The sequence below is a fragment of the Corvus cornix genome, chromosome 24 (genome assembly GCF_000738735.6).
Source record: "Corvus cornix cornix isolate S_Up_H32 chromosome 24, ASM73873v5, whole genome shotgun sequence".
In the NCBI taxonomy this organism is placed as follows: Eukaryota; Metazoa; Chordata; class Aves; order Passeriformes; family Corvidae; genus Corvus; species Corvus cornix.
In genome coordinates, this window is record NC_046353.1 from 3,412,634 (window position 1) to 3,438,742 (window position 26,109).

General features: G+C 46.3%; 1 protein-coding gene across 1 annotated transcript; it reads left to right on the forward strand.

Annotated features, from left to right (window-relative positions):
* The first annotated feature begins 1,478 nt into the window (after nt 1-1,478).
* ATP12A (ATPase H+/K+ transporting non-gastric alpha2 subunit) lies at nt 1,479-21,160 on the forward strand. Its single transcript, XM_010403891.4, has 23 exons — nt 1,479-1,722; nt 3,447-3,593; nt 4,937-4,996; nt 5,786-5,989; nt 6,576-6,689; nt 7,210-7,344; nt 7,873-7,990; nt 8,526-8,794; nt 9,511-9,709; nt 10,158-10,267; nt 11,008-11,142; nt 11,391-11,583; nt 11,801-11,976; nt 13,055-13,191; nt 13,833-13,983; nt 15,799-15,967; nt 16,626-16,780; nt 17,320-17,443; nt 17,726-17,871; nt 18,530-18,663; nt 19,730-19,831; nt 20,386-20,477; nt 20,684-21,160. The coding sequence occupies exons 1-23, from the start codon at nt 1,714-1,716 to the stop codon at nt 20,710-20,712; spliced, it is 3,108 nt and encodes a 1,035-aa protein (XP_010402193.2). The 5' UTR covers nt 1,479-1,713; the 3' UTR covers nt 20,713-21,160.
* The last annotated feature ends 4,949 nt before the right edge of the window (nt 21,161-26,109 follow it).

Genomic DNA, 26,109 nt, shown 5'->3' on the forward strand with positions numbered 1-26,109 from the left:
TGCGAGCACATTCCTGGAAGGCATTTCCCCATCTCCAAGTCCATTTCCCTTCTCATACCCCCAGATTCCAGCCAGAGCAGTCCAGCTGGATGTCAAATCAGCTCCTCTCCATTACCCTGCTCTGGATCTTTCCCAGAACAGAGGGGAGGATCTCGGTGCTATCACACAGATTCCCTGGATACAGCCAATACATCCGAGCTCCTCCTCACGCTGGGAAACCTCCAGCACTTACAGACGTAGGGGAAGGTTGATATTCCAGGGCAAAACCCAGCTCTGAGTACATCAAGGAGCAGAAACCGAACACGAAACCTTTCCAGGCCCACTCCTGCGCCTTGCGCAACGTCCCGGGATTAAAGAATGCCGTGGAAAAAGACCAACACACAGAAACTGCGAAGTGGGAACAGCTTAAGGAGGTCTGATACTCAAATTCCTGGGAACTTGAATTGAATATGAATTATTCCTGTTCCTGTTGAGGTAATAAATGATGTGCCTTGGATTTTCCTCTCCGTTAACAGCTTCTATCTATGATTTGATGAAGTCAGCATTGGTTATCTCCATTAACATGTCATATCTCTGACCACAATTTGAGTCACTTGCTGGTGGCATCACACGGTATCTCAAATTAATTTAAAGTTTATGGATTATATAGGATTAAAGACTATATATAATATTAAAGACTTAAGATTACATAGTGTTAAAGAGCAAATGCTGGTCAGCAAGGTCAGGCGGATGAAAGACGAGTCTTTCCCCAAAGAATGTTAAACTGCAGAAAACCATTCCCCATGTTTCACTCAGTGTTTCATCAGCTCAGTCTCAGAGGTGAAGAAGTCAGCTTCACTCCTAAGTGATGAGAGAAGCCAGGTACCAAAAGTGTCACAAAGCTCATTATCACTCCTGCCTGGAAGCTGGTAATTGGTGCCAGACAAACCAAGAGCTGCTCAGGTGAGTGCCCTGCTGAAAAAGCACCAGGAAGTTCACTTCTCCCAGCTCAGCACCAAGGTGAAAAACACACGAAATGCAAGGCAAGGATTAAGAGTGAAGTCCAAGCTATGAAGCTCCAGAGAGCAGCACTCCACTAAATCCCTGCTAGCACCTAAACGGGGAAGGGATTCGACTTGAGGGACCTCAGGCAAAGAGAACATCACCTGGGCAGGTGAGACAAAAAGTGCAGAGCTCTCCTTTAGCCCAGGACAGCGGGGATCCTGAGGGGAGCCTAGAGCTGGAAAGTCTCCGGAGGAAACTCCTTGCTTCCAGCAAGATGAATAATACACCTGTTCCCTACTTGTGAGCAAACACTACAAAGGAATAATTAGAACCTATCTGACCTGAAACCCACATGCCCATTACTGTGGTATTTTTCCACCTACTCCAGGTGAAACAGAAGATGGGCTGGACCTGGAAGGGGAGGGGTGGAGTGGCAGCACAAGATGCTGATTTATAAAGCAGCTGCAAGCAGAGCTCTTTCTCCACAGGCTTGGGACAGGGAGCTTGTCCTGCCTGGAGGATGCCGAGGTGGGAGCAGAATTCCAGCTAACACCTGCTGGCCACAGGAGAGGGACCCACCACCTCGGGGAGCTTCTACACTCCAGGACTGCTCTGAGCCACCTCAGTCCCCAGCTGGGCTTGGGCTTTTCATCCAGAGGCTTGGGCTTTTCATCCAGAGATTTTGGCTTGGCTGCTTCCCTCCATCAGGAAAGGAATAAATTCACCAAGATGGTCAAGGTGGGTACAATGCCCAGGGAACTGCCCCTTGGGTTTCTCCTTAAGTTTTAATTTGTAAATCTGTACTATAAGTACAGGCTAAGTGAAAAATTGAATTAATACCAGACATTGCTGGGCATGAACAGTTTGGATTGGGAAGAATTCTTGGACTGGCTGAGCCAAAAATCTGAGCCAAAATGTGAGATTTTATGAAACTCTGAAGGTTAAAGGTTAACATAGGCCATGCTTACAAGTAAGCAATTAATTTTACTAACTTCACCAATTTTCTTTATTTTCTCCTCCATCTGCTAAGTTCTCCCAGCAGAGAGCTCTTGCCTTTCTCTCCTGGTTTCTCTCCTTTATAGGGATTTGAAAAGCTGAACAGATTTTTGGGTGGGAAAGTTAAAGAGAAGAGGAGGAGGAGGAGGAAGGTGAAGAAAAAAATCCCAATAGATAAAACAGATTGTGAATCTTCAGCACAGCAGAAAAAAAAAAATTAAAAGAACAGGCATGTCCTGTCTCTGGGATGAGCATCACAAAGAAAAATCAAGGGTTTAGGAATAGAATTTCAGTCTTTTAAGCCCTCAAACTGCTCAGCAGCTCTTTGCTTTCCCCTTCATCAACAGACAAGATTTAAATATTCCTTTAGTTTAAGGGCAGCTAAAGATAAGATGCCAGTTTTGAGTTCCAAACAGTGTTAAATATTAAGATATCCAAATTATTTTTGTTTTTTTTCTTGTTGTTTCCATTATTTGAGCTCTCTTTATGTCACGGAGAGCTCTTCCTTCATTGCTTTGAGCCCTCACAGGAGGCCAAGCCCTGGCAGAGCTCGGGGCACTGTCAGCTCTGCTGTCCCACCAGGAAACATCCAGGGGGCTCTCCTAAACCTCCGGGGTTTAATCCATAAGGAAACCTCTGGAATGGGGTCAACCAATGGCTCTGCCAAGGCCTGGCCTGTGGTTTCCAGGATAATTGGGAGCTGGAACGTTATGATTACGCAGCTGCTGCATCAGCGGCACGGGAAGGTTGCCCTGCACTCTGCAGAGTTAACTGAGGGTTTGGAAACAGCACAGCTCCCAGGTTATCACTGAAAGCAAAACATTCCCTGAGATCCAGCAGCCTCCCTGGGTCAACAGCTTCCTGTGCCTGGTATTCCACTGGCAAAAATCAGTGAATTGTTGGTGAAATCCCTGCCAGCTCTGAGCTCTGTGTGAGCAGAAACAGAGCAGCTCCTCCTTGGCATTCAGTCTGCTGCTTGCCTCCATTTCTCACTTTGATTTGGTGCAAATATAAATTTGTAAATGTTAATTTTAATTTAAAAAAGTAAATCTTGGAGTTATGGATCTGAAAAGCTCCAGGAATAAGCAAGTTCTCAACGGATAACTTTTCCCTCCCCTTTCCTTTCACAAATATTTTTCTTTTCCACTGATCTCTTCTTGGACCTGATAAATAAATTAATCATTTTCACTGCTGAGGTCCTGGGCAGTATTTTCCTACAGTTGTTTTAGATCATAAACTGCTGGAAGTGCTGCACGTCCCTAAAGGAATCCCTGTAATTTGCACCTGATGAAGTCCTGAAAGTTCTGACCACAATCACAGTGACAGAAACCGGATGGATCTGTGGATAAGACAGGAAAAACACCTCAAGTAACCAGGAGAAAGGGATAGTAGCAACTTGTAGCTTGCTAAAGCTGCTAAAAAATGTAGATCTGCCAAAGTTTTGACTTTTTTGTGGTCTTTTACAGAAAAAGTCCGATGTTTACTCGGTTGAGATCTATGGGACAAAAGATCTGCACAAAAGAGAGATTGAAGATGAAGAGGAGAAGTACAAAGACTTAAAAGGCAACAAGAAAAAAAAGAAGGCAGAAGATCTTAAGAAAGAACTGGACCTGGTGAGTGTTGCTGAGCTTCCATTACACATTCCATGAAATCCAGGGAATGTCCTGCACTGAACATCGTGGCACAGGGATTTGCTTCCTCACACTCCTGGAGTGTGTCGGAAAAATGCTGTGCAAGATTGATACCTACAATGAGAGGATGATTCTGATATAGTTAAGCCACCAATGGTACAGAACATTGTACCATGCCCAAAAAGGAGTCATTCCCCAGATGGAATCACTGCCTTCAGTATTTCCTGACAACTTGCACGGCCAGCCAGGAATCAGAGGGGAAGGCAGAACCATGGCGTTGTGCTCCAGAGATTCCAGAGCTGAGAGAATTTCTCAGCTTTAAACCCAGGGTTTTTTACCCAAACCAACTGCTCTGGCCTTGAAGAAATCTGTGTTTTCCTCCTGGCTCTCCACTGACCTGCTGGCTGCTCTTGGAAATGTTGCTTCCTCTCCACACATTCCAGTTTCCCAATCTGAAACATGAGGGTAATTATGCTGACCTCTTTTCGGGATTGCTGTGAGAGCAGCCCAGAGGAGAGGCTATTTACGGGCTGAATGGCATTTCAAAGCTCTAGAACCCCAAAATAAGATATTGATTCCATGATTCTCTGATCAACTCACCCATCACGTTTCCAAGATCTGCCCAGCAGCAGGTAAATATTTCTCAGCCCATGTTGTCTTTGCCACCAGGGGATGTAACTCCACTCCCGTGTTTCTAAAGAGAAACCAAAGCACAGACAGGAGAATTGACTCACCCCAGTACCCATGAATCACTCTGAGAAAACAATTGGGAGATCTCTCAAATTCTTGGCTTCTAAATCCCAGTTCAGCACAAGATATAATTAGGCCAGTGATACCACAAAGGTGTCACTGCAGGCCAAGGAGAAGAGCTTTGAGATTTCCCTCTCCCACACCCTTTTTCACTGTGGTTAGAACCTGTTGCCTCTTTCCACCAGACTGTGGACCCTACCCTGGCAATCAAGGGCAGAGGTTGTTGTCACACATGCTCTGAGCCCTGCAGCATGCAGAGAGAAATTTTTTATCCGAAAGAAGCACAGAGCCTCGTGGCAAGCAGCAGAAACATGAACACACCATCCTGTTGGTGTGACAGATTTGCTGGAGGAGGAAGCTATTTACAAAAGTACTCTGCAAATCAAAGGGAAAAAAAAAAATCATCTTCCAGTGGAAGATACTTTGCTTATCAATGTGCGGGTTTGTCTAATTAATGAAAGTGGGGTGTCATACAAGCAGCTGCATCCATAGTCCCAGATCCAGGCAGTTTGGAAATAAAAATTTCAACAGTCTGATGTTCTGCTCACTGTAATTTTCCCTCTCTTGGAATGCAGGATGACCACAGGCTCAGCACCTCAGAACTGGAGAAGAAGTACGGTACCAGCATCGACAAAGTAAGTCCATGGGGCATCGTTAAGGAGCTGCCTCAATCAGTTGCCTCTGGCCTCCCCAGAGCTCCCCAGGAGCAGGAATTTTGTTATTAGATGTGTGGTGTGCCTGCTTTGGTGCTCCCAGTACAGCCTAAACCAGCAAGCCAATGTGCACTGACCTGGACTTAAAGTGGAGTTTCTCTTGAGTCTGAAGAAGGCTGAGCTACTGCTTTGAAATCAAAAACGGGACCTCAGGGTTTTGCACCAGGACCTCATTTTTTTTAAAGCTTTTATCTGATGTTTTGATTTCACCACAATTCACTTCTCACTGTAGCAATTTATAGCCAAAGACTGCATGGGATGAGCTGATTCTGAAGGAAAATCTAGATTTGAGAAACAACACCTGAGCCCTTTTGACACCTGACATTTGAATACCAAAGCACTGAATGTGGCCAGAGCACAGACAAGAATTTCAAGAACCCCCTGAGCTACAAACATCTTGTGGAAATGCAGAAACAGCAGCAAAAGAATGTCAGTTTTCCCCTGGCTTTCCAAACACTTAGTCCAGGTATATTTGACTGACAACCAACAGAATGGAAACTCCTGGTGCTCCAGTAAAGAAACAGCTGTTTCTCCATAGCAGATAATTCATAGCAGCCTCTCTGAAACCAGGAGGTTTGGAAATCAGAGTTGCAGCTCCCTTGTAACACAAACAACCTTTAAAGAAACAGCAGCACGTGAATTTTGTTCTGAGCTGGGGTAAAAATCTCTGTTTCTGTGATTTCATTCTAAACGTGCCACCTCCTTTTGCAGGGTCTCTCGAGTGCAAGAGCAGCAGAGATTTTGGCTCGGGATGGCCCCAACGCGCTCACTCCTCCCAAAGCCACCCCTGAAATCGTGAAGTTCCTCAAGCAGATGATCGGGGGGTTCTCCATCCTGCTGTGGATCGGAGCTGCCTTCTCCTGGATCTCCTTCGGCATCCAGCTGGCGCAGGGAGTGGACTCGGCCTTTGACAACGTGAGTAGATGAGTAACCACAGAGCGAGTGTTTGACCCCGTGACCATCTGGGTGATTTAAACACTGCACAGTTACTCAGTAACTACAAGGAGGCCTCTTGTTCTCACAGGACTCTCCTCCTGCTGCTGAACATTTCTGATAGAAGCCCAAACACTGCGCACACCACTTGTCTAAAGAGTGCCCGTGCAAAGGTTTTATAACCACCGGGCATAATCACAATTCTTGAGAGCAGCAAAAAAGTCTGAAGAACCCCAGAGTCTTTGACTAATTCCCTTTTGAGTCATACTCTGCTTTATTTTTTTTTTTAATTGTTTGTTACACTCTAATTTGGTCAGGTTTGAGTCAGTTTAGAGAAGGATTTTAGATAGATGGGAAAATCACCATTAAAAACCTTTTTTATACGCACCAAAAAAGCTTTGACTGATCACTTGCAGGCCAACACCGGAACGTCCTGTTCTTAACCATTTAACCTGACCAACACTTCATTTTAGAAGCCTGCTGAAACATCACAGAACTGATTTATTCTAGTAGAGGAATTGCTGAAAACTTGTCCTAAATTAACCAGATTATGTCTTTTATTGATCAGCTCTACCTCGGAGTAGTCCTGGCTCTGGTTGTCATCCTCACTGGGATCTTTGCTTATTATCAAGAAGCCAAAAGCACAAACATCATGGCCAGCTTCAGCAAGATGATCCCACAGGTGAGAACCACCAGTGCCTTTCAACTGAGGCAAAAATCCATCCTAGCAATGCATGAAGGGAGCCCAGCAAGCCCAACTTGAATTTATCTCTTGGCAAATGACCCAGATAAAGGTCCTGAATCACAAACCATTGCTAAAACGCACACGCTGGTTGCTTTGATGGATCTGGGAATTGTAGCATGCCCATTCTTGTTTTCCATCCAGCACTGGATTAGAGCTCTCAGTTCCAGTTAAGAGCTGTCAATGAACAGGGGGAGATGTGCTGGGTTTCACATTTTGCAGCCCACTGCTTTTACCCACAGACCTGATGGCATGCGAGCACATTCCTGGAAGGCATTTCCCCATCTCCAAGTCCATTTCCCTTCTCATATCCCCCAAATTCCAGTCCGAGCAGTCCAGCTGGATGTCAAATCAGCTCACTGTGCCTCTCCATTATCCTGCTCTGGATCCAGAACAGAGAGGAGGATTTCAGTTTAAAGAGTGGCACAAGGCTAATTTTTGTCCCATTTCTGTCTTTCAGCAAGCTCTTGTCCTCAGGGATGCTGAGAAGAAGGAGCTGCCAGCAGACCAGCTGGTGGTTGGGGACATCGTGGAGATCAAGGGTGGGGACAGGATCCCTGCAGACATTCGCCTCATCTTCACTCAGGGTTGCAAGGTAAACAGGGCTTGGAAGAGCACAGGGAAAGAGGGAGAACAGAGGCTGGAGGGTTTATTACATAGAAAGAATGTCTGCCCAGCCAGTATGGGTTATTAGAGCTTTGACTGGACACAATAATGTAATCAGAGAGCAGAAGCCTTAGTGTGATGCTGAGCTCATCTAGGACTGAGACCTCTGTCCCTGAACATCCAAAGCCATTAGATCCTGGCCAGGTTCTGGCACTGCCCTTTGCCAGGACAGGGCAGATGCACCAATACAGGATTGAGAGTTTCCACTGGAGGCAGATCCTAACAACTGTGGGGTTTTCTCAGGCTGCTGCTGAAAATCCCACCAGCAGACACACAGCACTGGCTGAGCTGAATTCCCACAGAAATAGGTTCTGCCAGGGACAGCAGCAGCTCAGAGAAAAGGCACTGAGAGCATTTGATGTCACTGATTGTTAAACAAGCTGCCACCTCGCCTCCTGGGCTGGGCACCACTGCGTACTGCTGACTTTAATATGGGCATGTCTCCCTTTCATTAAAGGTGGACAATTCTTCACTCACAGGGGAATCGGAACCACAGTCCCGCTCCTGTGACTTCACCCATGAGAACCCCCTGGAGACCAGGAACATTGCCTTCTACTCCACCACCTGTGTGGAAGGTGAGCTGATCCTGAAACTGGGCGTGGAAATCCCACTGTATCCCCTTAATCCATTTCTCCACTGGCTCTGGCCATGTTTATCATCCTGTGTGCATGCCCTTACACCCTTTTATCTTTTTTCCTAGTTAGTCTTCAAGCTCTATTCAGCAGCTTCAGGGGAACTGAAAACTTCTTATTTCTGTTATTTATCAGCATACAGAGAGAAGGGCTCCCAAAAAGGCACCTGAACAAGAGCTGCCTACCCTGCTAACTTATTTTAGCAATTCTGCTTTGAGGAACTTCAGAGGTGTTTAATTGCTCACAAGAATTTTGTCCTGAGCAGATTAAAATAAAGTGAGACGTTGGGGAGGGGGTCACACTCAGCATTTGTTCGAACACCCAGCGTGGTTATGGCTGCACCAATCAATGAATTGATTTGAATTTGAACTGACCGCGGTTTCCTTGCGGTTTTTCCATCAATACCTGTTGGAATGTCAGGCTGCAGCTGCCTCTGAGTGTTTGTGTGCCCTGGAGGTGACAGTTTTTGTCCCTGCAGGCACTGCCACCGGCATTGTCATCAATACTGGAGACCGCACCATCATCGGCCGCATCGCCTCGCTCGCCTCGGGCGTGGGCAACGAGAAAACGCCCATCGCCATCGAGATCGAGCACTTCGTGTACCTGGTGGCAGGAGTGGCCATCTCCATCGGGGTCCTCTTCTTCATCATCTCCATCTCCATGCGCTACAAGATCCTGGATTCCATCATCTTCCTCATCGGCATCATTGTGGCGAACGTGCCGGAGGGGCTGCTGGCCACGGTGACGGTGAGTCTGTGCTCGAGTTCTCTGCTTGCCACTCCAGCTCTGGTCTGGGTTGTGTTTGGATAGGGGTGGAGGCTCTTATTCCAAGGATAAACCCTTCATTTGGGAATTCTGGTGTTACTGAGTCATTAATCTTCAATCCAGTTTGGATTTAAGTTCAAGTGCCGCTCTGCCTCGGTTGCGGCCGAGTGCAATGATGTGGCTCATTTCCCCACAGCCCGTTCCCACTTGGAAGCGGGGACATTGTACCCTGAAAGTCACATGAAAACCCTGCTCATTACCACATATCCAACACTAAAATCCCTGGCTGGGGAGCAGTGTACCTGCTGAGCACTGCTGGCTCTACAGCACCGCAGCAGCAATCAATCAGCAGGATAATGAAGGGAATCATTGCAGGATTCATGGAGCTGGTGACCAGCAGCTCCCTGCCCATTGCAGGTCCTTCCATCTCAAACAGCCTCTAGACTGATAAGATACCTTTATGTCTATCAGATCCCTGTCAGCAGCAAATCTACTTGTGCTACTTACAACCAAACCTCAGATTTTAGCTAAAACAATGAAAGAAAAATGCACTGCAGCCAACAAAAAGCAAAACCATTACAATATTCTCTTAAAAAAACCCCCAAACAAACACGAAAGATCTACCAGGAGCGTGTAACCTCGTTACATCTCTGTGTAACCACACCTTGCTGACAGCCAGACCCCTTCCCTCCTGCCAGGTGAGCCTGTCCCTCACAGCCAAGCGCATGGCCAAGAAGAACTGCTTGGTGAAGAACCTGGAGGCTGTGGAAACCCTCGGCTCCACCTCCATCATCTGCTCTGACAAGACAGGGACCCTCACCCAGAACAGGATGACTGTTGCCCACCTCTGGTTTGACAACCAGATCTACTCAGCCGACACCAGTGAAGATCAAACAAGTAAATGGGAAAATGGGGGTGTGGGAAGGGGCAGACGCCTGGATGAATGCTGGGATGTTCACTGGGAATATCTTTTGATGGATAAATCAGACATATGTTCCTTCTATGCATCTATGCATCTTTCACATCTCCTTAGCCATGTAGAGATGTGAAAAAAAGAATTAATATTTGAACTCCACTCCCAGGAATTAAATCTGGAGGCGGTTCTACTCCAGAGCCTTTTGCCAAGAGAACATTTAGTAGGGAATGAAGCAGAGAAACATCATACCAATCCCTTTGCCAGCACTGATAGAGGGAAAATTGATATCAAAATTTTTTTTCCATAAAAGAACCTGTCAAAAGAATAATTTTTTTCTTCAAATAAGTCAGTTCACATTTTTTTCACTCAAGCTTCTACTTATATCATGCAATGTGCTAAAGGATGAAATGTGTGTTTTGCTTCTCTCAGCCCAGCCCTTTGATCAAAGTTCCCCCACATGGACAGCATTATCAAAAATTGTCACTCTCTGCAACCGGGCGGAATTCCGGCCAGGACAGGAAAATCTCCCCATCATGAAGGTACTGCTGACTTCACATCAGCTTATTTCTCTTCCTCTGAAAGAGCAATTGGCTCTGCTTGGCTTTAGCCATCTCCGTTTTACCGTGCCAGCCTTCCAAATTCCTACTGGCCGTGGTTTTACTGCTGTACCCTCACACAAAATTTAACACAGGATAAAAAAACCCCACACGGCCAAGAGCATGGAAACACAGATTATCCTGCATTGGAAGGGATCCACGATCCCAGCTCCTGGCCCTGCACAGCACAGCCCCAGGAATCCCTGTGCCCGAGAGCATTGTCCAAACCCAACTGTGCCTGCCAGGAAAAAGGCAACACGAGTAGCAGGAATAGTAATTACTGCACTGTTAATTTGTTATAGCATAGGTAAACATGCCTTAATTAATGTCTTTCCACATGACTGCTGGAAGGTAGTTAATTCCAGTGACTGGGCTACCAGAGCAAATCTGCTGTTTACTCATCAATGCCATCCTCAAATTAATTTGGGTTTGTGCCTCTGCTCACCTGTAGTGACCTGAGTGTGACCCTAAATCTGCTTTACAGCATCAAATGCTCTTTGCGTCTCCTTGCTGTGGCTCAGGTCCAACTCCAAGAGCAATGCAGATATCCCAAAATTCTATTTTAATATTTTTCTGGGACAACTTGAATATAAAAATGTAGATTCCCTGTTGCTTAAGTGTGCAGCACGTAATGGAATTGTGGGAATTCAAAAGTGAAATGTTTTCTTCCTTTGTGCCCACAGAGGGTTGTGGTAGGAGACGCCTCTGAAACTGCTCTGCTGAAATTTTCCGAGGTCATTTTGGGGGATGTGATGAGCATTAGAGCACAGAACAAGAAAGTGGCTGAAATCCCTTTCAACTCTACCAACAAATTTCAGGTGTGTTTCATTTTTTTGGAAATCGTGCCACATTGTTTCTCTCACTGGGCCTAATGCAGCAATGGGTGACCTGGAAGCCTTAGTGGGGTAATTCCACAACAGAGGAAATTGACATTATGATAAATGCAGCTCATTCCATTGATGGAATATAGGATGCCTGCATGGAAAAGAGCATTAATCCCACAAAAAACTAGAAGCAAATGAAGACAATTGAAACTCTTCCCACCCATTTCCTGTTTGTGGCACAGCTTTCCATCCACGAGACCGACGACCCCCATGACAAACGCTTCCTGCTGGTGATGAAAGGTGCCCCAGAGAGGATCTTGGAGAGGTGCAGCACCATCATGATCAACGGCAAGGAGGAGCCTCTGGACAGCGAGAAGGCAGAAGCCTTCCAGACAGCCTACATGGAGCTGGGGGGCATGGGGGAGAGAGTGCTGGGTGAGTGCAGCTGTGGGGACTGCCTGAGAAAATGGGGTAAAATCCAGCTGTAAAATCTGTGAAATGGGGTTTAAAGTCTTGGCACATCCAGCATGCCTGGAAAAATGGTTAAATGCACTGGAGTTCTATGGACAAGAGCAAACCCTGATGTTTTACCAAGCTCTCCTCTTTCTCCCACATTTTCCTGTCCGTCACATCAACCTAAATCTCTTCTCAGGTTTCTGCCACTTGTACCTGCCTGAAAACGAGTTCCCAGACACCTTCCAGTTTGACACAGATTCCATGAACTTCCCCACCTCCAACCTGTGCTTTGTTGGGCTCCTGTCCATGATCGACCCACCTCGTTCCACAGTGCCTGACGCTGTCTCCAAGTGCCGCAGTGCTGGCATCAAGGTAGGGATTTTACAGCGAAAACCACGGTGGTTCCCCTACAGAAAGACTTATTATAATTATTTTAGGTATTTAAAATTTAAGAGCTTCCACCACATTGTGTTTTAAATTTAAAATTTAAATTTAATATTTAATTGTCTTAAATTTAAAATTTAAGATCTTCCACCACTAATTATCTTTCTAGCAACAACTACCAAAAATCTAAACGTTAGCTAACACCGTTCTATAATTGCAATTTAAGGAAAAAACTTGATGGTGCCCAGAGGCAAACCAGTGGGAATCAGACTATAGAAACTGCACAGAATTTTAGAACTGGAAATCCAAATTTGCAAAAGCTCAGGTGCTCTCTCATCAGATCCATTTCTAGAATACAGAGCCCACACCAGCTGTAATTACTTGCCCGGAAACAGAGTAAGGTGACAGAAAAAGTTCTAGAGAAGGCATCAGGATACAGGGTTATGAACATTTATGCAAAGGAATCACTAATCCCAAAACTACTCAGGTTGAACCTGAAGCTGTAATTCCACTAATTTCACTCCCTGGGGACCCACAAGTAAAATTCCAGCTCTAAGCAGAGGTGAAATCTACCTAAATCAAGGAAAATCATATTTGGAATTACAGATCTCAGATGAGACGAATCCCAAGCCCTAACCCTGACGAAATTTTCTGTAGCCTGAAGACAAATCTGGCAACTCTTCTTCAAGAAAGGCAAGAAAAGGCTGTGCCTTATCTGTCAGGACAGCTTAGTCACAAGGATCCGTTTTAAGATGCAATATTCTAACAAACCCTCCCCACTGCACATACCTAATATAGATCCTTATATAAAGGCTCCTTTATTCTGCATTATTCTAATCTGGCTGCCTGTGACGAGTTCTTCCCTCAGAGCCCTGATAAAGCAGCCTCAGCAAGGAGAGGCAGAGCCCAGATGTCGATACAGAGCCGGGCAATTACTGCGCCTAATCTCCCTTTGCTGTGTACACAGCACCGCTCTGATCCTAAACTGCTTCCTGCTCCTCAGCAACAGACATTCCCCCTCATCTCCATGGCTTTTCCATTTGTCACTCACTTGTCCCTTGCTCAGGTCATTATGGTCACTGGCGACCATCCCATCACCGCCAAGGCCATCGCCAAGAGCGTGGGCATCATTTCGGCCACCAGCGAGACCGTGGAGGACATTGCCAAGCGCCTCAACATCCCTGTGGAGCAGGTCAACAGGAGGTGAGAGCCAGCAGAGCCTGGGCAGCACCTGGGGCTTCATTTCCCTGCTCCCTCCACAGTGTTTTTATTACCACATCCCAGCTGCTTTCTGCTTTTTTGTGACACACTCCCACTCTTGAGTCATCTCCACCTAAGTGTGTCCACTCAGTGGTTTTCATCTTTGCTCCCCATGAAGAAAATCTAGCAAATTGTGCTTTGCAGATCATGTGAAAGGCGCTGTCACTTCCCGCTTGACAAAACACACACACACAGAAAGCAAAATGTAGCATCACATGACCCAGTTTGGACCATCAGCCCAAATTCTTCCTTCACCCCTTAAATGTGGAAAAAATAACATCACAAGGGAAGGATAAAAAGAGCTCTTTGCAGAGGAGATGTCTTCCACTGTCCCTCCCAGGGAGAGGCCTCTTTAAAATGCATTTTCTGAAGCTTCAATGAGCCCCCTCTGTATGCAGGTGACTGATCCACTCTGGATTTCTGCAGCGCCTTTCATTCAGCTCCAGCTGATTAACAGCAAATGCCTCTGCAATTAACTCAGTTTGCTGCTTTCCCCCCATCCAGCTGCACCCCCATCCCACGAGTGCACCATTTTTACCCTTTTAATCTGAAAATTCACCCTGCTTTGCCCGTGGCTCTTCCAGGGAAGCCACGGCAGCCGTGGTGAACGGGATGGAGCTGAAGGACATGAGCTCAGAGCAGCTGGACGAGATCCTGTGTGACCACTCCGAGATCGTCTTTGCTCGGACATCGCCCCAGCAGAAGCTGATTATTGTGGAGGGCTGTCAGAGGCAGGTGAGTGACAGGTGGCAAAGGTCACACACAGACACCAGCCCAGGCTGAGAGGCTGGAAGCCGATTCCCAGTCTTTTCCCCGTGTCAGGACATTATCTAACAGATTGCCATAAACACTGCCTGGACTCAATCCAAACCACTCAAATTCCTGCTACAGACTCAGCTCCTGGTGACAAAATGAGCTTTCCCTGAATTTGGAGCTGTAGCCAGGGCCTGGCTTGTCCCTGTCATTCTGAGAAGTACGTAAAGCCTCCTGTGCCCTGTTTGGGAAGGAGAATTCCCTCGGGAATTCTTTAAAACCAGATAAAAGCAAGGTGCTGCCACATCCTCTCCTCTTATCTCTTGTGGCTGCTCAAAGCCGTGTCCTCCTGCCCACAGGAATGTTTGGCAGTGGAATAGTGTAGTGGCAATGTTAGCAGGCGAACTCACAGCTCTTTTCCAGCCTAAACCATTTATGGTTCCGAGGTATGAACCCCACAAAATGCCAGAGCATGATTTATGGACCACCAAGCCTTATCCGTGCTACTTCCCAGGGCCATAAACCAGGCAGCAGGATTTAAAGAGAGTTTGCCCCATCCATGGGCAATATTATGTAAAACAGCCTGGAGCAAAGCCAGCACAGGAGGGGAAAAAAGACATTTACAAAGCTCTGTAAAAGATGAAAATTGCCATCAAAAGACTCTCCGCTCAAAAATGACATCTTCCAAGTAGATTTTGTGAATTAAAGCCACACTAGTGCTGTGCCTGGACTTTGTAGAGAAGAAGAGGCGGCACAAGATATTATTTTATTTTTGTAGTTGTGCCAGCACTAAGCTTCCCAATCAGCATCACCAGCTGGTTGGGTTTAAGCCTGGAGTGCTCTCCAGAGAGTAAAAAGAAAGAAATAAAGTCTTTCAGTTTCATGTGGTTTTTATTTTTTGAATGGTCTCTGCCAGGCACACGGTGGGTAAACGTGTTCTGCACTGCTCAGACTCCCACAAACTTGGCAGATTTGGCTCTGTAGAGGATGAAAAGGAACATCCTCCCCCAGCCAGTCTCCAGCTATGTTTAGTACTCAGAGCTTATAAGCCCTTCTGTACATGGCATTATTTATAGGTAGTGACACTGTGCTCAATCCCCGCAGGCACAGGAAATTCAGCATTTTATTAATCAGTTTGCCAGGCTCTGACCCCACTCTGAACACCCTGCCTTGCATCAAGCCACGAACTTCTGCACCAGCTAGAGCAGAGCCTGGAGCTGCAGGAGATGTTCAGGAAGATAACAAAGAAGCTGAGTTGGATAATCAGAGTTTTCCATCTTTTGAATTAGTAGAGAAATTCTAGCACAGACTGGGGATAGCCAGAAGTTGTTGGGATGAGGATGGGCTCTAACTCAACAGTTACATAATTCACAATTCTGATGAAACCTGGCTGATTCTGTAGCACTTCATAAAAAAATAAAGGATGTTTTGTGTTAATCAAACCTCCCCCAGTTGTCAGATGTGAACCTGGCTCTGACAGGGATCATCCTCCTTATATCCAACTATCAGATTAATTGCATTTGGAATGCATCTAATTGGGGTGCCCACTCTTTATGATGCAGTGAATCACATCCCTCAACTTCCCAGGTTTCTACTCTAAAGGGAACCACACAAAACTCTGAGGTCACTCTCCCAACCCTGCCCACCACCCCCTGGTCCCTGGCTGTGTTTGACACAGGTACGAAGAGGATTCAGAACTTCCTATCAGCATCTTTCTGCTAGAAATGTAAAGATTGATGATGGCAGGATTCACCTTCTCCTCTCAAATCCACATCTGGATGCTTTTGTGTGTTCCAGGGAGCAGTGGTTGCCGTGACTGGAGATGGAGTCAATGACTCCCCCGCCCTAAAAAAAGCAGATATTGGGATTGCTATGGGGATTGCTGGCTCTGACGCAGCCAAAAATGCAGCTGATATGGTCCTGCTGGATGATAACTTTGCTTCCATTGTCACAGGAGTGGAGGAAGGTAAAGATAATGTTGTTTCCTGCTTTTTGAGCTGGAAGCTTCTGGCAGGGCCTCCTGATCCTCCCCTCCTCTCTTCTTTTTCTGGATTTGTGGATTTGATATTTGGGAAAGCTGGGAATTAATTCCATTTCTACACGTGACAATCAGAGAATAAGGAAATCATCTCCCTCTCACACACAGAGTAACGATTTGCTGTCTCTGTTTGATCAAGCTTTGGATAAAAGCACTTCCTGACTTGTTGCAATGCTGCTTGAAGCCTCACAAAGATACAAATTGTTTTCTCTACCTCTTCCCTCTATTATTTTCTCACACATCACCTTCACTGTGCTCCACCTGTGACAGGAACATTCACCCCACTCTTCTTTCACTGTAAAGAGCTTGTGGTTTCCATTACAGCCCCAGCATTTTGTGGAATGGGACTTTCCCCCTCAGACTTCCTCATTGAAAGAAATGTTTTACTACACTTGAGTTTTCAGAAGGATGTAAGGGCAGGTAGTTTAAAAAATAACCAAAACAAACTAAAAAATACATGAGGAAACCCATGAGGAAAGTAGAAATAAGCAGTAAATGTTTTCATTTCATTTAGTTAAATTTGAACTTTTTTTCTGGAAAACACTGATAAAAATTCCCTCTGACAGAAGTATTTCCTCTTCCTCAGGCCGCCTGATCTTTGACAACCTGAAGAAAACCATTGCCTACACCCTGACCAAGAACATTGCTGAGCTCTGCCCCTTCCTCATCTACATTATCGCCAGCATTCCAATGCCCATTGGCACCATCACCATCCTGTTCATTGACCTGGGCACGGACATTGTGAGTTGGGAGCTTTAAAGTAATTTCCTGCTGGAATATTCTGTCAGGGGAAGAGGGGCTGGGGGCAAAGGCACATCCAGAACGGGGGGATTTTGTGGCCTTACCCTACAGCTGAGTAAGGCAGCGAAAAAGGGGATTAAAAGCAGCCAGGTACAGAGAAAGTAATGTAGAAAATAACAACAAACTGCAGAGGGTGAGCAGCAAGCAAAAAAGACATCTGACCCAGGCTAAAATCAGCAGTGAGCAATTATCAGCGTGTTTTAACCAAGAGATCAGAGGGATTTCTGCAGTTACACCTGACCTTCCATCCAGCCCAGCCCAAGGGATCTGAAGGACCTTCTAACGTTCCCCAGATCCATGAAAGTTTCAGATTTCCCCCAAATCCTTTACACGTTAAGAGGAATCCACACAGATCCTTCTCTCCTCTGAGTCCTGCCAAAATCCAACAGAACCACTTGGGAACTGCAAATTGCTGCTAAACCTCTGAGAATCAGGCAAATGCTGCCCCCCCAGCCCCTGATGGTTTGTTTCTGTTGCAGATCCCCTCGGTGGCATTGGCCTACGAGAAAGCTGAGAGCGACATCATGAACAGGAGACCTCGGAACAAGAGGAGAGACCGGCTGGTGAACGAGCAGCTGGCTGTGTACTCCTACCTGCAGATCGGTAGGTGGGCCTCCCAAACCCTCCCTTGTGACAGAGTTCAGCTGATTCATTTTTCAAAACAAAATTTGGGAGCTGAAATTCAACCCCTTCCTCTGCAACCTCACCAGCCCCCTCCTGCAGCTGGTTATTCCACAATAAAGTGAGGTTTTATCTACGGAGGGCAAGAAATTTACAGCGCCAAGAGCTCTCAAACTGCCTTTAGCACATTTCATACACCCAGCACATCCCCCCAGTGCTCCTTAATTTCGGTTTTTCCTCATTCCTGCCCCTTTGTTTCTGCAGGAATCATGCAGTCAGTGGGGGCCTTTGTCACCTATTTCACCGTCTACGCTGAGCAAGGGTTCCTCCCTTCCACGCTGCTGGGAGTGAGAGTGGACTGGGAGAGCAATGCCATCAATGACTTCGAGGATTCCTACGGACAGCAATGGGTAAAGCAGCCCTGAAAATTCCCTGCCTTGTCTCTCGCCCATGTGCTGCTTAAAAATTCCCTACTCTCCCCCAAAATAAAGGCACAGGGAATGCAAATGAGGTTTAAATGCAAATAGGATTCATTTCCGTCCAATGTTGCCGCTGGAGAGGCTCTTTAAGGCTTCCTGCCACACAGATCTTTCATTCAGCCTCTGCTTTTTTCATTCATTCTTCGACAATTTGCCACCTTCTCACTCCCATCCTCTGCAGATGCACCTTCCTCTCTGGACTTTATGTTTGAACCCACCAAAATCAGTCATCACCATCCTCTCCCTGCCCTGCTAATGAACAGCACCTCTGCCAAGTCCTTTGCAGCCTCCCCCTCTCACTCTTCACTCCCCCTCCCTCATCCTGCAGAATCACAAGGCTCAGGAGGCATTAATAAATCCATACAAACACCCCTCACACCCAGCTCGTGCTGCAGCCTCGTGACTCAGTCACGGCAACTCACGGACTCTAAAACTGGCCCAAATCCCATCATTCTGTGTCTAAATGTGGAATGACTCTGCATTCGCACCTTGGGAACTGAAATAAAGCCTCCCAGCGAGGTTTGCAGTCGCCTGTGGGGGATGTGAGGGTCTGATTTAAAAACGTTTTGGTGTTTCCTTGGCTCTGCAGACCAGATACCAGCGCACGTACCTGCAGTGGACTGGCTACACGGCCTTCTTTGTCAGCATCACCATTCAGCAGGTGGCTGATCTGATCATCAGGAAAACCCGGAGAAATTCCATTTTCCGGCAGGGCCTCTTCAGGTGGGTTTTGCAGACACACAATCCCAGATTGGCTTGGGTTTGAAGAGACCTCAAAGCTCATCTCATCCCACCCCCTGCCAAGGCAGGGATAACCTCCACCATCCCAGGGTGCTCCAAGCCCCATCCAACCTGGCCTTGGACACTTCCAGGGATCCAGGGGCAGCCACAGCTTCTCTGGGCACCCTGTGCCAGGGCCTCACCTGGGAAGAATTTCCCTCAGAGGGAAGGGTTTTTTCCTATCTAATCTAAACCTGCAGTTCAAGTTCGCCTCCTGCTCCGTTCAGAAGCAGGTGAGCTCAGTGATTTGGCCCTCTCACTTTCAGTCTTTGCACAAAGATTAAGTCTGGCCTTAAGCAATCACAAATCTCAGGCAAATATTTTATTACACCTCCCCTCAGCCCCTTTTCTACTTCAGGATAGGGATTTTCTTTAAAGACATTGTGCTGGTTATTCTGAAAATGCATCAGCTTAAAACCAACTCTCCATTCATTTAAATGTTTACTATAAAAAAACCGGGAGTTTCTCTTCCAGATTACTTTCTGAACTCCTTATCAAGAGATAGCATGTCTGGACTTCTCTGAGATAACTTGAGGCTCTGAGATAACTTGAGGCCAAACGCCCCAAGACAGTGCTGGCCACCCTCTGCAAACGACCCTGCACCCTCCAGTCCCAGGGGAGCTCCAAATATCAGCTGGGACAGAGGCCACCAGGAAAGCTGGAAATCACTCCCGGGGTTTCTGATAGCAAAGCAATTTGTTTTCCACCCTTTATCTGCGGGTACAGGGCCTACACCTATGTGTGCTTCCTCCTTGCATTAACACCTGAGTCACCCCGAGCACATTCCCAGTGCAACACAAGCCTTGAGTAACTCGTGTTGGGTGTCTCCTGCAGCTGGATTTGGGCTGGGAATGCTGCCAGGAAAGGCAGGAGCATCTGGAAAACAAGACAGAGCTGCCCCGCCCATCCCCTGTGTGCAGAGCTCACCCGGAGAAGGGAATTGCAGGGAATGCAGAGGGTTCCTGCAGGCACAGAGGGCTGTAACTCTTCCTCTCTGCTTCTCCTGCAGGAACAAAGTCATCTGGGTGGGGATATTTTCCCAGATAGGAATTGCTTTGATTCTCACCTACGGCCTTGGTCACGTTACAGCCCTGAATTTCACTCCGCTCAGGTGAGTTCTGGTGCCACTGAGCTTCCCCTGCCCTCCTCGTGGACACACAATGGGAGCAGGGAGCCCGTGCAGCACCACTCCAGGATAAATATTTAAAAACATTCATTATATTCATCACTATTTTTTGGCCAGAAAGGACATTGATACCACCATTTCCACATTATCCTACTAGATTTCCTCCTGAGGACCCAAAAACCCACTTGTGCAAAACCAACATTTAAATATTTCTTCCAGCATCTCCAACGTTCTGGGGAGAACAGACAGCGTTTAACTTTTATTTTATATAGATCACAGTCAGGTGATTTATTGCTGTGATACCACCAGGCAACGTTTCCCTCTGAATAGGACCTGGAATAAATTAATCCAGTAATTATTTAGGATTGGGAGGCTTTACCTGCACATCATCAATTTGAGTGATTAATTAAGAAAAAGAAAAGAGGCCCAAGGAGGCAGATTTGTTTTAGTGACATTGGATAGCACCGACAGAAACCCCAGAACTGCAGCTGAGCTGTTTTTCAATGTTTCTGAATGAGACTCTGTGTTCCCACTCCCAGGTTCCAGTACTGGTTTGTGGCTGTACCTTTTGCCATCCTGATCTGGGTGTACGATGAAATCCGAAAGCTGCTCATCAGGAAATACCCAGGAAGTGAGTGCACTGTTCTAATTAAATTTTAATTTAATATTTTCATTTCATGTGTCTTCTCCTACCCTTTCCCTCCCACCCTCCCCTCAGCTGCCACTCACATGTGACTGGTTCATTTTTCAGCATTTTTCCCCACTGATCACTTTTCCTTTATGAGGAAAAATAACCAATTTTTCTTTTTTTTTTTTATTCCCTCCCTTCTCTTACAGGTTGGTGGGACAAGAACATGTATTATTGACCAGTCCTGAGCACAGGAGAGCTCCTTCCCCACCTGACCCAGCCTCTGCTGCTTTCAAGTCCTGCCTGTGCAATATCAAGCATGGATCCATCCCGTGCTGGGGTGGAGAGATTTCATGAATTGAATGAAGAAATAAGGACTTTAGAGGCTGAGAAATTACCTCCCACTGTACTGTAAAGCCTAGAAATTGAAATACTGCCTATTTTTGTAACAACTCCGATTTTCCCTCCTTCAAAGATGGAGTTGGAGAGCACTCTGAGAGGAAAACAAACCAAAGACAGGAATTCCCCACAATCCAAGGCATTAATTTGCACTGAAGGCGTTGTTTGCTGATTTTTGTGCTGGTAGAACTGAATTCCAAGTGAGTGCAGACCTAGATCTGTTTTACCTTGCGAAGGGTAATTGTGCTGTATAGGAATAATTTGATAATAAAAGGGTTTTTTTTCCCAGAAAACTGTTCTCTGTCTTATTTTTTTATAAAGATTAAGAGAAAATGAGTGGAACAGGGTCACAGAGGAAAGAAGTGCACCCCTGCTTTTTTAACCCCCATTAACAGACCAAACACTTGGTCCATTCTGATAAAAGTGTCTTGAAAATCAAGACACAGCCAGTGCATTCGAACACTTTGAGCTCCCAAATTCAGTGCTCACTTCCCAAAGGTGACAATCTCCAACGCAAAATAGACATCAGAGTCATTAGTTTTAGGATTAGTTAGGTATTTAGGATTAGTTGGTACAGGTAAAGTTCTTTTCGAAACCAGGCCTTTAACATGGTCACTTTAGCAAGAACCAGTAGATCCCACAGCTTGTTTAGACAAAATACTTTCCAATTTTAAAGCATAAAAATAAATATTTTATGTTGATATTTCACTTTTAAATACAAGTTTAGACGAGTTTTACAAAAGAAACAGGGGCAGAAGGAGAACTCCTGTTGCAGCACACACCAAGAGGGACTATCAAGAAAAGAGAAACCAAGGGAAGAGCCGAGGGAGGGGAAAGAGAGCAACGTTTTCCAATCTAAAGCTGTTCCCAAAAGTCCACGCCCTTCCCTGCTAGGAGACACTTCGCATTTCGTGGCCTTCTTTCCCTAAAACCCCTCACTTTAGTGCCTGGCTGGGCATTAATTACTCCGAGTACCAACTATCCCGGCTATCAGTGTTTTTTCCCAGCGAGACACGAAGAAGAGGAATTACCAAGGAAAGGAGGAAGAGCGGCAGAAAAGGAGCCCGTAAACAGCGGGCGGGTCCAAATTGCAGATAAATGCGCTGCTTATCGCTGGTGATGCAATCCTGGAGCACTCCAGCAGCAGGGCTGAGGTACCCAACTGATTCATTTCACACCTTGGCGCTCGCCAGGAGCCAGCATTGATTTATTTTATCTCCTGTTTAAAAGATAGCAAAGATACGAGGGAAGCTGCAACACCACCTGCTCTCCAGCACCTGTGGATGGGCCAAAATTCCTGTTCAAGCAGAGGCAGGAAGAGGAAAGGAAAAGAGGAAATTCAGTGTGAGGGAGCATTTGCTGCTCTGAGCCAGGAGAGAGTACAGCTGCTTTTGGTTTACTTCAAAAACAAAACACATTTTCTTGAAACAGCTCATGGGAAAAATGCCTGGAGAGGTTTTATGGAATACCTCTGGAGAGGTTTTATGGAATACCCCTGGAGAGGTTTTATGGAATAGCCCTGGAGAGGGATATCCGAGACTAAAAGCACAGCGCCTGCTCTGCAAAACCATCTCTAGAGTAAGAATCTGTTCTTTCCCCTGGCTGAAGACCAAATCCACAAAGAATTCGTACAGATGGGACTTTTTCTTCTTGTGCTCCTTCTCCTGGCAGTTATCACCTCATAAACACATCCCTGGGGAAGGACAGGGGCGTTTTGTCTCCCGGTTTTCTTCCTTTTTTGTTACCTGGATAAAACCTCAGCACCGCTGGCTGCAGCCACAGCCAACAGATTTTGCTGCCAAAACTAAAAAAATAAACAACTCGGGAGGTTCTACCTACAGATTTTGAGGAACTCCCAACACAGCAGGACAAAACCACAGAGCCACAGGAGAGGAATTCCCCAGGATTTCAAGGCCAAGGGACGGGATTGCAGCTGTAACACTGGAAATAATCTGGCTTCATCATTGTATTTCCAGGAATATTCGTTTAAATACCACAAACCATTCAGGCTCTGGGAAATGCAGCATCAGAGGGAGCTTTGGTTGCTCTGGGCCAAGAAGAGTCAAATAAAGGAATAGGAAGAAACAAAGCAACGCAAGCTGGAAAAAACTCAGCAGCAGAAGAGAGAGAAAAAAGGAAATTTTGAGAGGAAAACTTAAAAGATGGATGTGATTCATCCGTTTTAACACCAACATATGCTCCTGAGAGGAGAGCAAAAAGAATTCTGTCTCCTGTCATGGCAACTGGGAACTGCCAAAGGAGTGCCTGCATGTGCCCTCTGTGCAAGGGTGATGGGGAGGAACTGCAGCCTCACATTTCCCACGTCAATAATCATTCTAGAGGGGGAAAAGCCACTTATAAGATCAGTAACAGCAAATATAAATAAAAATAAAATACATCATAGAAAGGGAGCTGATGATCTGTAGCAAACACCGCAAACCCGGCAAATGCTTCTGAAATAGTTTGTACCTATGGGGTCAGTTTTGTTTTTAACAAGAATTGACGACAGATGCTTTGTGTTTCAAATGTTTCTTGGTCAGAGCTCTCCTCAGAGGCTGAGAGAGGTTTGTATTCACCCCGAGGGCTCTGTGTGCACCCCGAGGGCTCTAAATGCACCCTGAGAGCTCTAAATGCACACTGAGAGCTCTAAAGGCACCCCGAGGGCTCTGTGTGCACCCCGAGGGCTCTGTGTGCACCCCCAGGCCTCTGTGTGCACCCTGATGGCTCTAAATGCACCCTGAAAGCTCTGTGTACACTCTGAGGGCTCTAAATGCACCCTGAGACCTCTGTGTGCACCCTGAGAGCTCTGTATTCACCTTGAGGGCTCTGTGTGCACTCTGAGGGCTCTAAATGCACCCCGAGGGCTCTAGAGCTTGGCTGCGTGTGACTCAATCACACCGCCATCTCCCTGAGATGACAAAATGTTCTTTGCAATCTGTTTTACCATATCTGTGCCTGAGCAGACAGTTCCTATCAGAGGTTTGCAAAGGGAACAGAATATTTACATGATTTTCGACAAGGGCAGAGCCCATGGACGCCCAAAGACAGATTGGCTGTTTCTAAATCTCAGAGACTTCCCGGAGTTACAAAAGGAGAATGGACAAAAAGGAACTTTCCAGAGTTACAAAAGGAAATCAGGCCAGAGGTGTGGGAAGAATGAACTCTGCCCATGGGGTTGGTTGGAACCAGCAGGGCTGGGAATTATTACCCGGGACAGGACAGGTCATTCCATGACAGCATGAACAGGGAACAGCAGCAGGACCTCCCTGCCTACTGTTGACACCTGATGAGGGCAGGAGGTTGTGGGACCTGAGGCAAGAGAACATAGAACTGAACCCAGTTTTAACCCCATAAACTCAGGGAACACTGCAGTGTTCGGGTGAATCACAAGGAGAAGAACAGAGAAGGACACACAGAGAAGAACTGAACCGAATTTTAACCCCATAAACTCAGGGAACATTGCAGTGTTCGGGTGAATCACAAGGAGAAGCACAGAGAAGGGGACACAGACCAGCTGCAAACTCACACACAAAGGCACCTTCCCCCCGGCCTCAGAATGGGTTTTTAAGTGGCAGCATCACAAATCAATTCTCACACTTAGTGCTGCATCATTTATTCCCTTTAATCTGCTTTGCCTCGCGTTTGTGAGCAGGTTAAAGATGCTCAGCGTGGCATCTTCACGTCCTGGTGGCTCCCAGATCAGAAATCTTACAGAGGTTTTGTTAAATTCCAAATCCGGGCAGGATAGACACACTATAATCCAAAATCTGGAAAAACTGAGCTGGCAAGCTCCTTATGTGATAGCTGGGAATGAAGATAATTTGTTTTCCAGGTCTGGTTTATGTTTGGCTTTTTCATTCAGCCTCACACAGAACCCTCAACCTTAGATGGTTTTTTTACTACTAGATACATTATTATTATTATTGCTATTATCACCATCATCATTTGAAGGGTGGGAAAGCATGTATGAACAAATGAATCATGAGAAATACTTCCGTGCTAAAGAATAAACTGAAAAGAAAATATAATTCCTCCACTCAGCTCTTACTTGTAAATTCCTCGTCAGTTCTGCAGCCTCAGCAGGAGCAGGCATTGCTCTCAGCCAGGTAAAAGCAATAATTTATCATTAAGATGTGCAATAGAGAGAAGCAGATTTTGAACCCTTCAAGCAGGGTGGTTTTTTTCTGCTACAACCACACTGCAAGCAAGCCAAGAGTTAACTCCCCACCTCATAAACTGAGAAATCTCTGCTGAACACAGAACTCTTTCTTACTCCAGCCTCAGCCAGACTGGGCAGGTCTGATGGCCCTGCTGATTGCCCTGAGCTTCTGAGCTTTCCTTCACCTCCTTTTGCTGCACAGCAGCTTCGTGGCACAGCTGCCTCCAGTCTGAACCAGCTCTCACCATCTTCCCCTCCCAGCTCCAAAAACATCCGAGCACTTTCCCCTTTCACCCCGTCACTGACAATTCCTGCAGGCTGGTGAAGAGCGAGGCAGGAGAAAAGGGAGAGTTGGTTCAGGCCAAAGGGTTGCTCTGCAGCAAGAGGGAAAGGGAGAATTTAAGGCCAAAACTTTGTGCAATGCAGATGTAAAAGTCTGTGTAGGGTGGTGAATTGTTCTGGCTTCTCTGTCATGGGGTCTGTGTCTTGACCCTCAAAAATTTATCCATAACAAGGCTTCATGCTGGACTTAGTGGGATTTTAGGTCCTTCTTCCTAATACAGAGATTTTGAGTGAGTCAGGGTTGCTGAGCCATTTATCCTGGAGTGAGTCCAGCTTCAGGATGGCAACACAAAATAATTCCTGCCTTCGGTCAGAGCTGTGCAAGGGCTGAAGTCCCATGTGTGGCAGGGCTGGGTTTCCCCCTGTGATCAAACCCCAAACCGATGCTGGCAGCAGCAGCAGAGTGTGGTATCTCAGTGTGGTGTGGAGACTTTAGGGTGGCATCTGCAGAGCACATTCACCTCCCTGGAAATCAGCCTTGCAGCCCTTGTGTGAGACACTGAAAGTGACTAAAAACCAGGAATTCCCTGGTTTACATCTTTAACCACAGAATATGATTCAAGAGATGAAGAACTGAGGGAATTTTGTGATGTTGAGACTTCAGTGAGGGCGACAGGGACACAGTGAGGGTTTGTGTTCTATAAAGTGAGAAAGTCTTCATGAACTTGTAGGGAGGAGTTCACCTTTTCAAATAAAAACTGAGCCAAATTATACAGAGAAAACTCTTTTCTTTTC

Coding starts and splice junctions, on each gene's coding strand:
- ATP12A (XM_010403891.4), top strand. Junction 16,781..17,319: donor TTGACCTGGGCACGGACATT/GTGAGTTGGGAG, acceptor TTTCTGTTGCAG/ATCCCCTCGGTGGCATTGGC. Junction 18,664..19,729: donor TTCCGGCAGGGCCTCTTCAG/GTGGGTTTTGCA, acceptor CTTCTCCTGCAG/GAACAAAGTCATCTGGGTGG.